This window comes from Myxocyprinus asiaticus, chromosome 12, assembly GCF_019703515.2.
Source record: "Myxocyprinus asiaticus isolate MX2 ecotype Aquarium Trade chromosome 12, UBuf_Myxa_2, whole genome shotgun sequence".
Lineage (NCBI taxonomy): Eukaryota > Metazoa > Chordata > Actinopteri > Cypriniformes > Catostomidae > Myxocyprinus > Myxocyprinus asiaticus.
The window spans coordinates 49,842,516-49,858,462 of record NC_059355.1 but is presented as its reverse complement, the minus strand read 5'-3'; the positions used below and the strand labels follow the sequence as shown (position 1 = coordinate 49,858,462).

At 37.5% G+C, this 15,947-nt stretch overlaps 1 protein-coding gene across 7 annotated transcripts in view; it reads left to right on the top strand.

The window, feature by feature from the left end:
• Positions 1–15,947, top strand: part of LOC127449565 (TOX high mobility group box family member 2-like) — a 154,697-nt gene that overhangs the window by 66,053 nt on the left and 72,697 nt on the right. For all 7 annotated transcript variants that reach the window (XM_051713083.1, XM_051713081.1, XM_051713082.1 and 4 more), the window contains one exon: positions 8,168–8,227. In XM_051713083.1, coding sequence (XP_051569043.1) covers positions 8,168–8,227 — 60 coding nt within the window. The remainder of the gene's footprint in view (positions 1–8,167; positions 8,228–15,947) is intronic.

Below are 15,947 nucleotides of genomic sequence, written 5' to 3'. Positions count from 1 at the left end.
ATTGGCATGCTAAATTTCAACACATACAAAATAAAGGATACTACAATGAATAAATGTACATTTTTCCAATCTTACTATTTATTAATTGCCCTTTATTCATTTGAGATGCAATTACTAAATATTATTATATTACTATGAACGATATTTATTATATTACTATTTATTAGGCCTTATTTATTTATTATTTATTACCGCTGACAGTTATATCAGACAAAAGAAAAGGTTTGAAAATCAAACGTAACAAGATAACACTGAAATTAACGAATTTTCAACACTTCTGTTTACAAATTTGGAGGCTGCTTATTGGATCAATAAAGGTAAACGTCATATTATGGGACTGCTCGTTACATTACGGAGAGCTTACGACATACTAACGAAGTCTTACGTTAAGAACTGGTGGTGCAACTAAATTAAACACTGAGTTACGAGTAGTTTCTAAGTCCTTAGATTGAACTTTACATCCCAACTTAAGTGAAACATTACTCATAGCTGGTGCAACCCTACCAGGAGCATGCATTAATTAAGAACAGTAAACAGGGCCATATTGGATTTAATGTCATATTTGATGGTACTGTATGTCCATAAGCACGAACACACCCAATTATTGTATTTTAAAGTGATTTACAAGCATCAATGCCAGATATAACTGTGGTACCGCTTGTGTGTGTTTTTATTTTTCTTTATCAGTAAACGTACTGCTCATGTATTTTAATTCTTCCTCATTTGTGGAACACATCTCATCTTCCTCTGCCACAAATGTGCCACAATCCCACATTATTTCTTTCTTTCTGTCGTTTTTCTCACTGCCTGATTTGGAAAGACTCGTATAGTCAATTACTTTGGAGTTTGAGAGATGGAGAGCGCTGGAGTTGCCATATTTTTGTATGATATTAATATTTCATAAGTGCCATTCTCAGCTGAATATCTAAGAGAGAGAGAGCCTATTAGATTCGGCACTGCCAGAATATTATTCATTCTCTGGAGAGGAGACGAGCGCCTGTATCTGCCGTCATTACCGCTGCCGTTCTTGAATTCTGTCGGAATGTGATCGCTGTTCTGGCAACCACGGGATTGTTTTAATTGTTCGGTCAGAGTTGGCCGGGACGATTTTGTTTGTTGCAAGATTACAGTAGCTGATACAGTATGAAGAACCAAAGCAACTGAATTCTCAATTGGACTGTAGTGAATTCATTCTCTTTGCTTCAAAGCGAGGTGAATTTCTTTTTTGGTTAAAAGTCAACGTGAAATAAAAAATGACCTTATTTACTTTCTTAGGACATGTTCCTGGTCTTATTGTGCACAGTTCATCAGTGCATGTTATTCCAAAAAAATTTAATAAATGTTTGCCTTCGTCATCTTTCATCAGAATAAACCAACTAGCTCCGCCTCTGAAACGACTTTCCCTCTCAGCTGATGTCACGAAGCCCTTTACAATTTTAACTCCTCCCCTTTAACCGCGATTCTAATTTGGGATGGAACGCCTACTTTTCGCAATCCAATTACTGATGGATAAAGTCAAGTCCGGCCCTACATGTTTTAACACAGAAATGCATATACAGTACTTTGTATAAACGTTGCTTTATTTTATCATGTTAAAATCCTTAGAAATAAATATCTCTTCAGTCACCGTCATAGGCGGAATTCTATAATGAGAACACAGATGCAAAACCCTGATGTATATATGCAGCCTATAGCTTTCTCTGAAATTCAAATGTGAAATGCTCTCTCTCTCTCTGCCATCTATTAGTGCACAGTAAATATTGCATGAGCTTTAGATATGACTAGCTTGTGCACGTGTGTGTTTGTTTGTTTGTGTGTGTGTGTGTGTGTGTGTGTGTGTATGTGACTATATTATTTTATTCCGCCATTCCTTGTTTATTTGCCGCTCATGACCTACTTCCAGTCTTCCATACTTGGCACAGATCACGCCGCTGTGCCCTTCATATCGGCGGCCGTCCCTGCAGAACAATTACACGGCAAAAGGGGCCCAAATGGAGATGTTTGTACTAAATAACACGTGTGTAATTAAGCACTAATGAGCTCTTGTCACTGTGGAATGTGCAATTAGACGGGAAATAGAAAAGCCTGCCGTGGCAGATGTGCCGAGAGGCAGAGAGAGAGAGAGAGAGAGAGAGAGGCAGAGAGAGAGAGAGAGAGAGAGAGAGAGAGAGAGAGAGGCAGAGAGAGAGAGAGAGAGAGGCAGAGAGAGAGCGAGGCAGAGAGAGAGAGAGAGATAAAGAGAGAGGCAGAGAGAGAGAGAGAGAGAGGCAGAGAGAGAGAAAGAGAGAGAGGCAGATAGAGAGAGAGAGAGGGAGAGAGAGAGGCAGATTGAGAGAGAGAGAGAGAGAGAGAGGCAGAGAGAGAGAGAGAGCTAGAGAGAGAGAGAGAGAGAGAGAGAGATGTTTAATGGGGGGTAGGGGGAGAATATGAGGACAGGTGAAATTTCAGAATAGCATACTATCATACTATTTCTGAAGTATTTAGTAAGCAAACTGACATACTACATGGCCAAAATGTGCATTAAAGGAATATTCTGGGTCCAGTACAAGTAGAGCTCAATCAACAGCATGTGTGGCATAATGTTGATAACCACAAAAATTAATTTCAGTTCGTCCCTCCTTTTCTTTAAAAAAAGCACAAATGTGTGTTGCAGTGAGGCACTTACAATGGAAGTCAATGGGGTCAATTTTTGATGGGGTTTAAAGGCAGAAATGTGACGCTTATAATTTTATAAAAGCACTTTCATTAATTCTTCTGTTAAAACTCGTGGATTATTTGAGCTGTCAAGTTGCTTAAAACGTCATTTTTACAGTCATTGAAAGGTTTCAGGTTTTACAACATTACATCGTCATGGCAACGAAGTTGTAAAATTGGCTCTAACTTTCCACAGATGTGGTTAGTAAGTGATTTTCTGACAGTAAAATCATGTTAACACACATATTGTTTATGTCTTGTGTCTATACTTTTGAAACAGTGAGTATTTTAATGTTTACAGATTATTGACCCCATTGACTTCCATTGTAAGTGTCTCACTGGAACACACATTTAAAGAAAAGGAGGAACGAGTCAAAATAAATTTTTGTGGTAATCAACATTATGCCACAAATGCTGTCGACTGAGATTAAGTTGTATTGAACCCGGAATATTCCTTTAAAAAAGATAATTCTGATCCTGGATGCTGATTGGTCAATACAGCATCACTGATGTACTGAAATACACAATATCATGTGTATTTGATTCATTATTTTATTGGGCTGCCAAAAGATACAACATTTTTACACACAATTGGACTAAAAATGCAAAATTAATATTTATTTCTGACATGATAACATACAACATAATTGAAATGTTTATCATTGCATTATGCATTCTTATTCACATACTATTTTTAAAAGATAGTAGGTTGTATACAGTCTATACTGCAAAGTATGCAGTGAGCACTGCACACACAAACATGGCCAGTTAAAAAGAAGGTGTTACAGAGAGAGAAAACATGGAAAATGTCAAAAAGATAGCTCAAACTACAAACCTTCAAGTCCTTCTGTGATATCATAACGTCATTTATGCATTATAGTAATTCAATATTTAACAGCAGGAAAGCTTTGATATATTACACTTCAGGTTTGACGTAGTGCACACGGGTCATTTGAATACTACTTTAATAGAAAGCACACTTAATGGTAATTAAAAAGCGTCTGTCTTTATGCAGAGGAGATGTTATCGTAGAAACCAGAGGCCATGCAGGGGACAAAATTAATGTTTTATTGAATTACACTGTATGTTTTTAAATATACATTCACCTGAACATTTGTTTTGCATGTGATATATTACAAGCTGTATTAAAAGAGTTACTGACAGCACGTGAAAAGGTTTGTAGACTATCATATAAAGGAGACACACACACACACATAAAATACACGCTCTCTGAGGTGTCTGTCTATATTCTTTACAAAAATTCACCACGGTAGCCATAGTTTCCACCAAAAGACCAAAGTGGTGTTTCCTAAAACAAGCATCACTATTACTGTTACACTTGCTCATTCTTAGAGTTAAATGTTTTTTTGTTATTTGTTAAAGGGATCACAGTGAAATTTGGCAACATTCTTGTTAAATGTTTCAAAGGAAAATATGCCATGATACATTGTGAATGGTGTTACATTATGTCAACATTAAGTATCATAAATGTATATGTGTGTATGAATATGATGAGGAATACAATAAGATTTGCAAATAAGGGGAAAAATTTTCCATTATAAACCCCCAAACACCCACACAGCACACACTTGCACACATGAACAGGCAATGAAAGGGTGTTATTTCTAAAAAAATGTCTGTCGCTGTTGTGGATATATTTGCATGTTAATTAGGCTTGGAGTTTCAGCAAAACTTCTGCAAGATAACCGTGAACAAAACAATCTAATATGAGATATAATACTGCATTATTGACAATGCAGCCTGCAATATAGAATATATAAATGCATGATGACTTTTCTATTCTGAAGCAGATAACCCCCCCCCCCCCCCCCACACTCACACACACGTACACATATAATGCATATGTATGTGAGGTCTTTGCAGTTGAAGTGTTGTACGACCCACATCAGCTGTTTGCTGGTGTGTCATTATGCATGATCTCGGACTGCAGTGTAATATCACATTTCTCTGGGCGGAGACAGACAGACAGATGCAGCAGCCCATAAATATAAAGAAACGGTCTCTCTCTTACTGTTTACGTGTGTGCTTGTGTATTGTGTTCTCTCTTAGCATGCTCTGTGTGTGTGTGTGTGTACAGCAGTGCATTGCCACTGCATCAGAGGATGTATGCCAGGCTTTGATCGTTGTGTTATGCATGGCCAGATGTGGGAGATTGTTAAATTTGTCACAAACTCTGTTGTGCTTTTTCAGAGTTTTTAAAATATGTACAGATAGGCCTTAAAAATATCTACTAGGGTTGCACCAATGTAGAAATTTTAAACAGTAGGGTATTATTGCCGATAACTGATATAATTGGTGATTATTTTTTAAATCGAATGCACTGTATACTAACTAAAAACAGACATAATGGCCAATATTATAAATCTTCAGTACAGTATTCTGGCCGATAACAGATATGATGGCCGATATTTTAAATCTTCAGTACAATAATCTGGCCGATAACAGATATGATGTCCGATATTTTAAATCTTCTGTACAGTATTCTGGCCGATAACAGATATGATGGCCGATATTTAAAATCTTCTGTACAGTATTCTGGCCGATAACAGATATGATGGCCGATATTATAAATCTTCTGTACAGTATTCTGGCCGATAACAGATATGATGGCCGATATTTTAAATCTTCTGTACAGTATTCTGGCCGATAACAGATATGATGGCCGATATTTTAAATCTTCTGTACAGTATTCTGGCCGATAACAGATATGATGGCCGATATTTTAAATCTTCTGTACAGTATTCTGGCCGATAACAGATATGATGGCCGATATTTAAAATCTTCTGTACAGTATTCTGGCCGATAACAGATATGATGGCCGATATTTAAAATCTTCTGTACAGTATTCTGGCCGATAACAGATATGATGGCCGATATTTTAAATCTGCTGTACAGTATTCTGGCCGATAACAGATATGATGGCCGATATTTTAAATCTTCTGTACAGTATTCTGGCCGATAACAGATATGATGGCCGATATTATAAATCTTCTGTACAGTATTCTGGCCGATAACAGATATGATGGCCGATATTTTAAATCTTCTGTACAGTATTCTGGCCGATAACAGATATGATGGCCGATATTTTAAATCTTCTGTACAGTATTCTGGCCGATAACAGATATGATGGCCGATATTATAAATCTTCTGTACAGTATTCTGGCCGATAACAGATATGATGGCCGATATTTTAAATCTTCTGTACAGTATTCTGGCCGATAACAGATATGATGGCCGATATTTTAAATCTTCTGTACAGTATTCTGGCCGATAACAGATATGATGGCCGATATTTTAAATCTTCTGTACAGTATTCTGGCCGATAACAGATATGATGGCCGATATTTTAAATCTTCTGTACAGTATTCTGGCCGATAACAGATATGATGGCCGATATTTTAAATCTTCTGTACAGTATTCTGGCCGATAACAGATATGATGGCCGATATTTTAAATCTTCTGTACAGTATTCTGGCCGATAACAGATATGATGGCCGATATTTTAAATCTTCTGTACAGTATTCTGGCCGATAACAGATATGATGGCCGATATTATAAATCTTCTGTACAGTATTCTGGCCGATAACAGATATGATGGCCGATATTATAAATCTTCTGTACAGTATTCTGGCCGATAACAGATATGATGGCCGATATATTAAATCTTCTGTACAGTGTTCTGGACAGTAACAGATATGATGGACAATATATTAAATTTTCTGTACAGCATACTGTCCAATAACCAATATGATGGCCAATATTGTAGTATGTTTGATTAGTTTGGTACGCCACCATAGTGTATTGTTTTTTTCATATTTTGCATGAGAGAACTATATATACGTGTTGTTTGGTGCGTCTCACTTGCGTGATACTCTGAGGTCGAATCACATAGAATTTGACTAAATAAGATGTTATTTTACTCTTTGAATACTATAAGTGAATTAACAATAAAGGCCAAACCGAAATACTGAAGATTGTTGGCCAGAGTTAAAGATAGACTATTAAAACTTCAGGGGTCGTATGAAATTATGTTGCAAACCGGTAGTTTCAGACCGCTGATTCAAAGCATACGTTAGGAAAATCTCTGGCTGCGGCCGTCTTTCTGTTGACACCACATGTTCTTGCACCTTAGCATGCATTTAAAACTAAACATATGAAACTGAGTTTCATACAGAGTAATTTACCTCACAAACACCACAGCAAGAGTGGTGTGTTCCTTCTCAACCTTTCAATTTGAAGACACGCGCTGCAGGGCAATTGTGGTCTGTTTTAAAATTCTCTCTTTCTATCTGTCATATCCTGCCTTTCACACTATTCAAGATCATTTCACACCCAGGACATTTTATTTCTCATTTTCACCTATTCAGTCTCTCAGTAGAACAAGAGAGGATTTATATGTGCCAGAATTTGTTTGCAAATGGAACATAAGCACAAGGCTTTTAATGGAATTAACAGTGTGTCGATGCAAGTACGTGTTGCATTTTCAGTGTTGCCTAAAGTGTGAAAGAGTGTGTGTCAGATTGTGTGTGAGGTTCTCATGTTACAATGGTTCTGTATTTCCACCCCCTAAATTCACCCCACACGACATGTGTGTCACACTTGGGCCGTACATCAAATTCACACAACTGGCCTTGTTACTCACTAGCAAACGAACCACACTTTAGGAAGTGAAATGAAACCTCATAAGGCACTGTTTTGGAACACTCTATAGGCAGAAACGGCATGCATCATACAATAGTACTATATAAATGTATATTTATAATCACCATAGTGAGTCACATTTCAATATTTAGCTAGTCAGGTATCTTAAAGTAGTGGAATCAGACAGTAATATCATAGTACTGTTGGATAACTATATTTATGTACAATGAGTGTTTCCTCAACTTTGGACACTGAATATTCCTTTGTATATTGAAAGTCTGGGTTTGGGACAAGGCTAAAACAGTCAAATCTGTACATAAAAGACATATAAAAAGTACCAATAAATGATGAAGGACTGGTATAAAGTGTCCAATTCAGTTTTGATGAGACCTTCATATATCAAAAGTACAGTAGAAGTAAAAAGTTGAAATTCTCTTAATCTTAGTAAAAAAAAACAAAAAAAAAACATCAACCCCTTGGACATGAAAGTGTCCAAAGTTTAAGAAATACCTACAGTTTATACTGTATACTGTATATAATAATCAACATTACTTGTAACTCCATCATCTTGGTTGTTGCAATGTATTCTGGGATTTTTTTATAGATTCAAAACTGTCTGAATTTGGCCAACAGAAAGTATTATATTGCATGCTTATTGAAATTATGCATGCTTATGATGGTTTTATATGCTGTCTAGGTAGGCAGCTCACTAGGCTGGACAGAGCTTACAGTATATCTCTCTCCCTGTTAGTTTTGTTTGAATCGTTCTTTTTTCTTGTACTTTAATCTTCTTCTCTGTATCTGCCCACAGTTTGATGGTGACAACATGTACATGAGCGAGAACAACCAAGAGTTCCTCTCCCCGAGTCAGGTAAAATTAAAACCCAAATCCTGACGTTTCACTGCTGGGATTTATGCTTTTTTTGTTTATTTTTTTCTGTATTATTATATATTTACATCTTTTCTAATTTTTTTAAGCCTTTGTAATTAAATAACATGGACAATTGCTTTTGTTCTGAATCAGATTGTATTCTTGATATCATGGCCGGGTCTGGGGGGGGGGGGGGTGGTCTTTTTAGATTGAAAAAGAAGAAGATCGAAGAAAAATCACAGGAAAGTTTTCGCATGACGCAATTTTTTGTCAAGTGCGATGTGACGCCATTCTGCTCTGCATTCGTAATGGCCTTGGACACAAGACCCAAATGCTTGTGTATTATTGGTTGGTGAGCATTAGACAAAAACATTTAAATATGCATAAAATATGCACCAAAATGAATTGGTGGCAATTAAGGTTAAAGGTTTGAATAAGCCTATGCTGTAATTACAAGACTCGGTATATAAGGGTCCGTTCACTCCGAATGCATCCTTGCACAAAAAAAGGCCAGATGCAGCACCACAAATGGAATAGAATTCAGGTGTTTCAAGACATGTTTTAGGGATGCACCAATATGAACATTTTTGGCAGATACTGCCATTAAAAAATGGGTTTTTATCAGAAAATCAGCCAGTCTGCATGTCTCCATTCATCATCGTTATTAGCCATTTTTGCACTGATCTTCAACCCCGAAACATTTTGGATTTAACAAAAAACGAGAAGCTTTAAAAATGCACAAATAGGTGCAAAAGCTTTTTTACTGTTTTAACAATAAATCATTTCTATTGAACATGGGCTGGATCTGTTGAACACATGACAGGCCAAAATGTTAAACAGAGACAAAATGAAAGATAAATAGAAGATAAACAGATTAAAAATATACAAAAAATAACTAAATATGATAACATGATGATTGATAAGAAAGAAATTTTATTTTGTACTTCTAAAACATTGCACTTTGGTTTTTTTTGCAGTTAAAAACAACAGAACTCAAATTTAACACGTATGTACTATATATGATAAAACAATACAAATTCATACTATGCAAATGTTGGGCAACTCCATGGAAATGTCAACCACGTTATGGAAAATAAAAAGATTTAGCCAAAGACACAAAACCTCCTTTTAAATTCTGTATCGTATTGGTATAATTGATAATGCCGTCCAGACCGCTAGAGGGCGCCGCTTGTTCACACAGCACTGACTGAAGTGTTCAATGCAGAATATACTTTAAAACACAGCCTTTTAAGGTTTAGTAATCGTCATATTGCGATTTCAATCTTAATTCAATCAATCATGCAGCATTAATGGATACTATACCGATGTCTCAGAAGTAGGGCTGGGCAATATGGCTTCAGAAATTATATCTCGATATTTTTCAGCAAATTGACAATATTCGATATATATATATATATATATACACTGCAAGTGCAGTCGTGTTTATTTCACCTTCACCAGGAGCTTTTATTATGAAATGGGAAGTGCAATGTTTGTTTGATAGTTCTGAGTTTTGCATCTTGTGAACACTGTCAAACTCTCCTTTACTGTGCCGCAATTGTAGATTTGTATAATAACTTTATAACAGTTACTAATACTTAGAATTGCACGAATGCTTGAACCTGCAGTACTTCACAATGCAGGTGAACTGATGTTATTTTGATTAATTATACAGCCTTGAAGGATCGTGAAATTAGTCAACTGATGCACTCTATGAAACTTAATGGCCAAATAAAAGGCTCATCGCGATATTCACGATATTGTTGAATTTTATATCGTCAGCAAAATCATCGCGATTGGATTGTGGGTATTGGATGTATCACCCAGCCCTACTCAGAATTCAAAGTCTGCTGGTTTCAAAGCGTTTTAGATGGTTTCCCTCATTGTGTAGCCTATAAGTGCTGCTTTCACAACTGTCACGTCCGTTTATGGCGGTTTTCCACACTAACGTAAGAACGAGAATGAATCCAAATGAAATATTTCATGTTCTTCAGAGTGCCAACACTTCTACATATTGTGGCTATTATTATTTCTGGATTGTGCATTTGAATTCACAGAGTTTTTACAAAGTGTGTTACTAATAAATTGTAAATAAATAAACCATCGGTTTTCCATATTGGTGTTTTCCTGCATAAAACCGATATGCAGATGGTTTTAGTTTGGTCAATAATTGGACGATTGTGCATCCCTAGTAGTCATAGCTCTTTTAAACCTGACACGGCATCTATAAAACGTGGCGCTCCTGTGACTTCTGTGAACAATTCAAAGGAGTCTAAAGAGACACTGAGCTGTGAATAAAAACAAATGCTTTTTTTTTTCTAATTTTCTACCAGTAATGGTTTCTCTCTCTTTCTTCTTTTGTCTTAGCTTGTTTACTTTGAGACTCATATTTGGCATCTGTCTGCCGAACTCCCTCGCTTGACCAAGTTCGAGCAGTTCAGACTGATTTTGCTGTAATGTTACACACACACACACACACACACGCACCATAAGCCCGACCATGCTTTCATCCACACAAACAATCCCAACTCTAGCTGCGAATGTCTGTGGTTGCTTTATCTTTGTTTTACTCTTTCGTTTCCATCTCTTTGGTAGTAAACTTTTCTTTCATTCTGCGTTTCCTTCATAACAATCTGTTTTAGTTGCTGAATTGAATTGAGTCAATTTTGTGTAATTGAGATTAGCTGCAGAATACTGAATTACTGCATAATTTCTTTTCAAGTATTGAGGTAACTCAGACCTCAAATTAGATTCATAAGGGTTGTGATGAAAGATTTATTAAATTTCTAACCACGGCTAAGAGCATAAAGTATATTTTTGGTTCCTGAAATGATTCAGTAGGAGAAATAATTACACAAAGTGGCCCACAAAAATCAGCATGACATGATTTTATTAATTATCTTTGCATTGGCAAACATTGTAACTCAACATTTTGCTTTCTGAGTGAAACAGGATTTTCAAGGAGGGAAAAAAACGTGTGGGGTGGGACTTGATTTTGACCACTGGGACTGTTTTGATGGTGAAAAGTGTCTCTATATGACAGGTGGTTGGAAAATAAGATCGCTAGATGACGTCAGCTGAAAAGGAAAGTCATTTCAGAGGTGGGGCAAGTTTAAAAAAAAAAAAAACAAAAAAAAAGATTACAAAACATTTTTCTACTTCGGAATAACGTGCACTATTAAATAATTCACAAAAAGACCAGAATGTTTTGTAAAAAAGTAAAAAGTGTTAATTTATGTCAAAATGATTTCTGACAAAAAGAACAAGCTAATCAACGTACTGCAAGTCACTGGCTACGTTTACATGCACCCTCATAATGCGATTAAACTGCGATTAAACTGTTGCTCGTGTAAACAGAATAATGCGATTATGATATTGCGATTATGCAAATAATCAGAGTAATTATAATCGCAGTAAGATAAGTGGAGTACTCCTATTTTAATCGCTTTAGACTGGCATGCAAACACTTTAATTGCATTTCTTCCACTCTGACCAAAGTGTGCGTGCGCCAGTGCTGCAGACGGATGATGTTACGCTCAAGCACATCACGAAACAAAAGCTGCACGTACTTCTCGGCTTTGTGTGAAACGGTTTCTTGCATTGTTTTCCAGCAGTGGTGCTTCCCAACCGCAGAATCTAGAGCCCCACGGCAAAAGAAAACATATTTTCCTGAGTTGTAAATGTCCGTTTGCAGTCTGAATTGAATGTTGGCCGTATACCGCGAAAAAATGGCAAGTACGTTGTAACACACTCAATGGAAAGGAGCAGGCGAGAACTGGCTTAACAATATAAATAATATTTTAAAAATGAACTTAAACCAAAAAGACAAACACACATGCAGGTGTCAGACAACTGTCCATAACTCTCTCTGTCGCACCTCCGTCTTCGGTCGGACTTATCCCTCTCAGGCTTAATCAGCCTTATTAGGGGCCGGGTGTGCGGAATCACGGCCCGCCCTCCACCCAGCCACATTCCTCCCCCGTTCTCTCAGGCTGGGGAGTCCCCGGCATGCCGGGGGGGGGGGGGGGCGTGCCTTCCGCCCCGTCTGCCGGCAGATCATCCCCGTCTACCTGGATCAGGGAGGGGACAAGGGGAGGGAAACAAACAAAAAAAAATGTGGCACCTGTACACAAATAATTTACTTGCCGGTTCTCCGATATGCCGTAGTCTGGTCCTCGGCCACTCCTCCACCCTCTAGTGGTCGACAGCCGCACCTCCCCGGGTGGATTGGAGGCAGTCCTCCGGCCCCTGGCGGACGGAACGCCCCGCAGAGTTTTTGGGTGGACCCCGCCCCTGGCAGTGGTAACCACTCCAGGCGGTTGGTTGGGAGCCCCTCCTCCCCTCACGGTTGGCCGCCGTCTCCAGTCGGCCTTATCCCTCTCTGGCTTAATCAGCCTTATTAGGGGCCGGGTGTGCGGAATCACGACCCGGCCCCGCCCTCCACCCTACCACATACGTCTTTCAAATGAGTTTGAACTCACGGGTGGAACACATCAACATCCAGCGTGTGTATTCCGAATCACAAACAAGTGACTCTAATGAACCGGTTCTTTTTAGTGAATCAAAACAGTGTAGTCTAAATGACTCTTATTAACCGGTTCTTTTAATAAATTGTTAAAAAAGACTCACAAACTGACTGACAAATTTTCCTTATGCCAAGCTGTATTTAAAGATACACATTTGCAACAAGATGTTTTTTGTGATATAATTTTATTTTTAAAAAAGCATTAAAACATCACATTTCTCAGCGAATAATCAAAGTATTGGCAAGTCGCATGTATGTCCAAGCCATGTTCAATGGAAAGTATTTACTATTAGAACAATAAAATAGATTTTGTGCCTCTTTGTGCCTTTTTAAAGCATGATTCGCAAAACAGTAATCTGATGATAACATAGGGTCAGTAACTGGCAAAATATCTGGCCTTGTTAAAATTGGTACTAGCCAAAAATGTTAATATTTAACTACTGAAATACTTTGAAAATAATTCCACTTGAAATAGCTCCATTAAATGTCATGGAAACAAATCTGATCCCAATAGGAGCCTTTTGAATGGCCACACACAGACACACAGAAGGCCAGTCCATCTAGTACTGCGTTTGGTCTCGGATCAGATGCCTCGGCATTCCCAGGAGTCGTCACATTCACGTTGACTGAGCTGTCCTCCGGCGACCTCTGACCTCGTCTGATTGTAGGGGAGAGATCGTCGCCGCTTAGCCCCTAACAAGCCCTCTGTGTGTTCAGGATCAAAGAGGATCGCCATGGTAACCACCGCAAACAAAAGAGTCTGGAGTCCGCCGAGGGTTGACCTCCAGCCAACTCGACCAATCGATAGTGTGCGAACAAGAGAGAAAAAAATGAGAGAGACAGAAATAGAGAGAGACAGGGTGAAGCTGAATGGAAAGATGAATGAGAGAGAGACACAAACAGATACAGAAAGAGAACTGATTACAAAGGAAAACACATCAATGGTTATTCCTTCTGTGTGACGTTCCATTGAATTTCCATTGCTTCCTCATAGACAAATTCCAACGCAAGATTAAAACTCCACTTTAAAGTTATTAAAGCAATAGTGTAGCTAAAAAGAATATTGCAACAACAAAAAAAACTTTCTTACTGAGAATTTTTGTCTTGTTTCCAAGTAAAATTATCTAAACATACTTAACCCTTGTGCATCAATTTAAAAAAGTTACTCAGATGTCCTTATAGGACAAAAATGTCCACATCAAAAAACTGCCATAATAATATTAATATTATAACCAATAATATTTTTTTTAACCAACATCAGTCCTGATCATAACTACCAAATATTCATTCATTTTCAGGATTTTAACCCTTTAAATGCCAGTTTGTTTACATAATGCCACTCTTGTTTTTTTACACACACACACACACATTTCTCAATACACACATACAAAACACACTCTTACATCCGTACCAACACACACACACACAATTTTAGCTGCAACATTTATTCAGTTGGCCTGCAGTACTCTATAATACAGCAAACAGAGAATAGGGGAAAAGCATGTATTTGCTCCATATGCTAAACATGAGAAAAATGGCGCCATCTGGTGGAAAATATTACAAATGTAAATATTGAAGCCAGGGCTCCGGAATGAAAGTATAATATCATAGAATTCATGATTTTATGCTTTAATGGCACTGGGATCAAATATTGCAGTTTTAATGGGTTTCAATGGGGACATTTTTGTCCTGAAGGTCCCGAGTGTAACTATTCTGTGTACACAGTGTATTATAGATGTATTATAGGAACTGAGGTTGAAATATCAAAATTCCCCCAAAAATACACACCTTTGGCAAAATGTATACCGTTGGCATTAACACAGCCAGAATGAGCGAAAAAACAAAAATGAAAAAGACAAAAATGTCCCGAAGGTCGCACAAGGGTCAAAACAGGATAAATGACAAAGAAGCAAAATTACATTAGGCAATTTGGCTTATTTTTCGAGAAATCTAACCAAATGTAGAAATGTTTATGCTTATAACAAGTTTATTTTTCTTACCCCACTGGCAAACCGTTTTTTCTTGTTTTAAGCATAAATCCCACAAAATTTTGTTAGATTTCTCTGAAAACAATACTTAATATCTCAAGCCAGTTTTGCTTCTTTAGTCATTTTTTCTTGTATAAGGATGTTTAGATATTTTTTTTTTACCACAAAATCAGATATAATACTCAGTAAGATTTGTATTATTTTCTCACCCTCATGTTGTTCCAAACCTATATTCTGCTATTTTTCTTCCATGGAACACAGAGGAGAATTTTGTAAGCATTTTCATTTCAATCGTCATCTTCAATTTACATACAACTACAGTTCATTATGACCAAACTGCAAAAAAATAATAAACAAATAAGTAAGTAAATATTTTGTCTAATCTAAATGTTCTTAAAACAAGACATTTACTTGGCAAGCAAAATGCATATGATATTAAGTATTGTTTTCAGAGAAATCTGGCAAAATTTAGTAAACTTTTTTTTTCTCCTCTTTTTCTCCCCAATTTGGAATGCCCAATTCCCAATGCGCTCTAAGTCCTCGTGGTGGCGTAGTGACTCGCCTCAATCCGGGTGGTGGAGGACGAATCTCAGTTGCCTCCGCGTCTGAGACCGTCAATCCATGCATCTTATCACGTGGCTTGTTGAGCGCGTTACCACGGAGACCTAGCGCGTGTGGAAGCTTCACACTATTCTCCACAGCATCCACGCTCAACTCACCACGCGCCCCAACGAGAGCGAGAACCACATTATAGCGACCACGAGGAGGTTACCCCATGTGACTCTACCCTCCCTAGCAACCGGGCCAATTTGGTTGCTTAGGAGACCTGGCTGGAGTCACTCAGCACACCCTGGATTCAAACTCGCGACTCCAGGTGTGATAGTCAGCGCCAGTACTCACTGAGATACCCAGGCCAAAAATAAACTTTTAAGTAATTTGTTTTCCCTTTGAATTAAGTCTGTCAAGCCCCAAAAGCACCATTAAGGTATCAGACAGACTGAAATGTAAGTCATTATTTACTTGTAACACTTACAAACATTAGATTGTAATTTGAGAGCTACAACGGAGGAAATATTTTCAGTAAGTAACGACTTTGATTTTGGTTAAAAATTAATGCAGGATGAAAAAGTTATACACAGCGAAAAAGGTAAAAAATATCTAAACATCTTTAAAACGAGAACAATTACTCGAGAAGCAGAAAGGCATA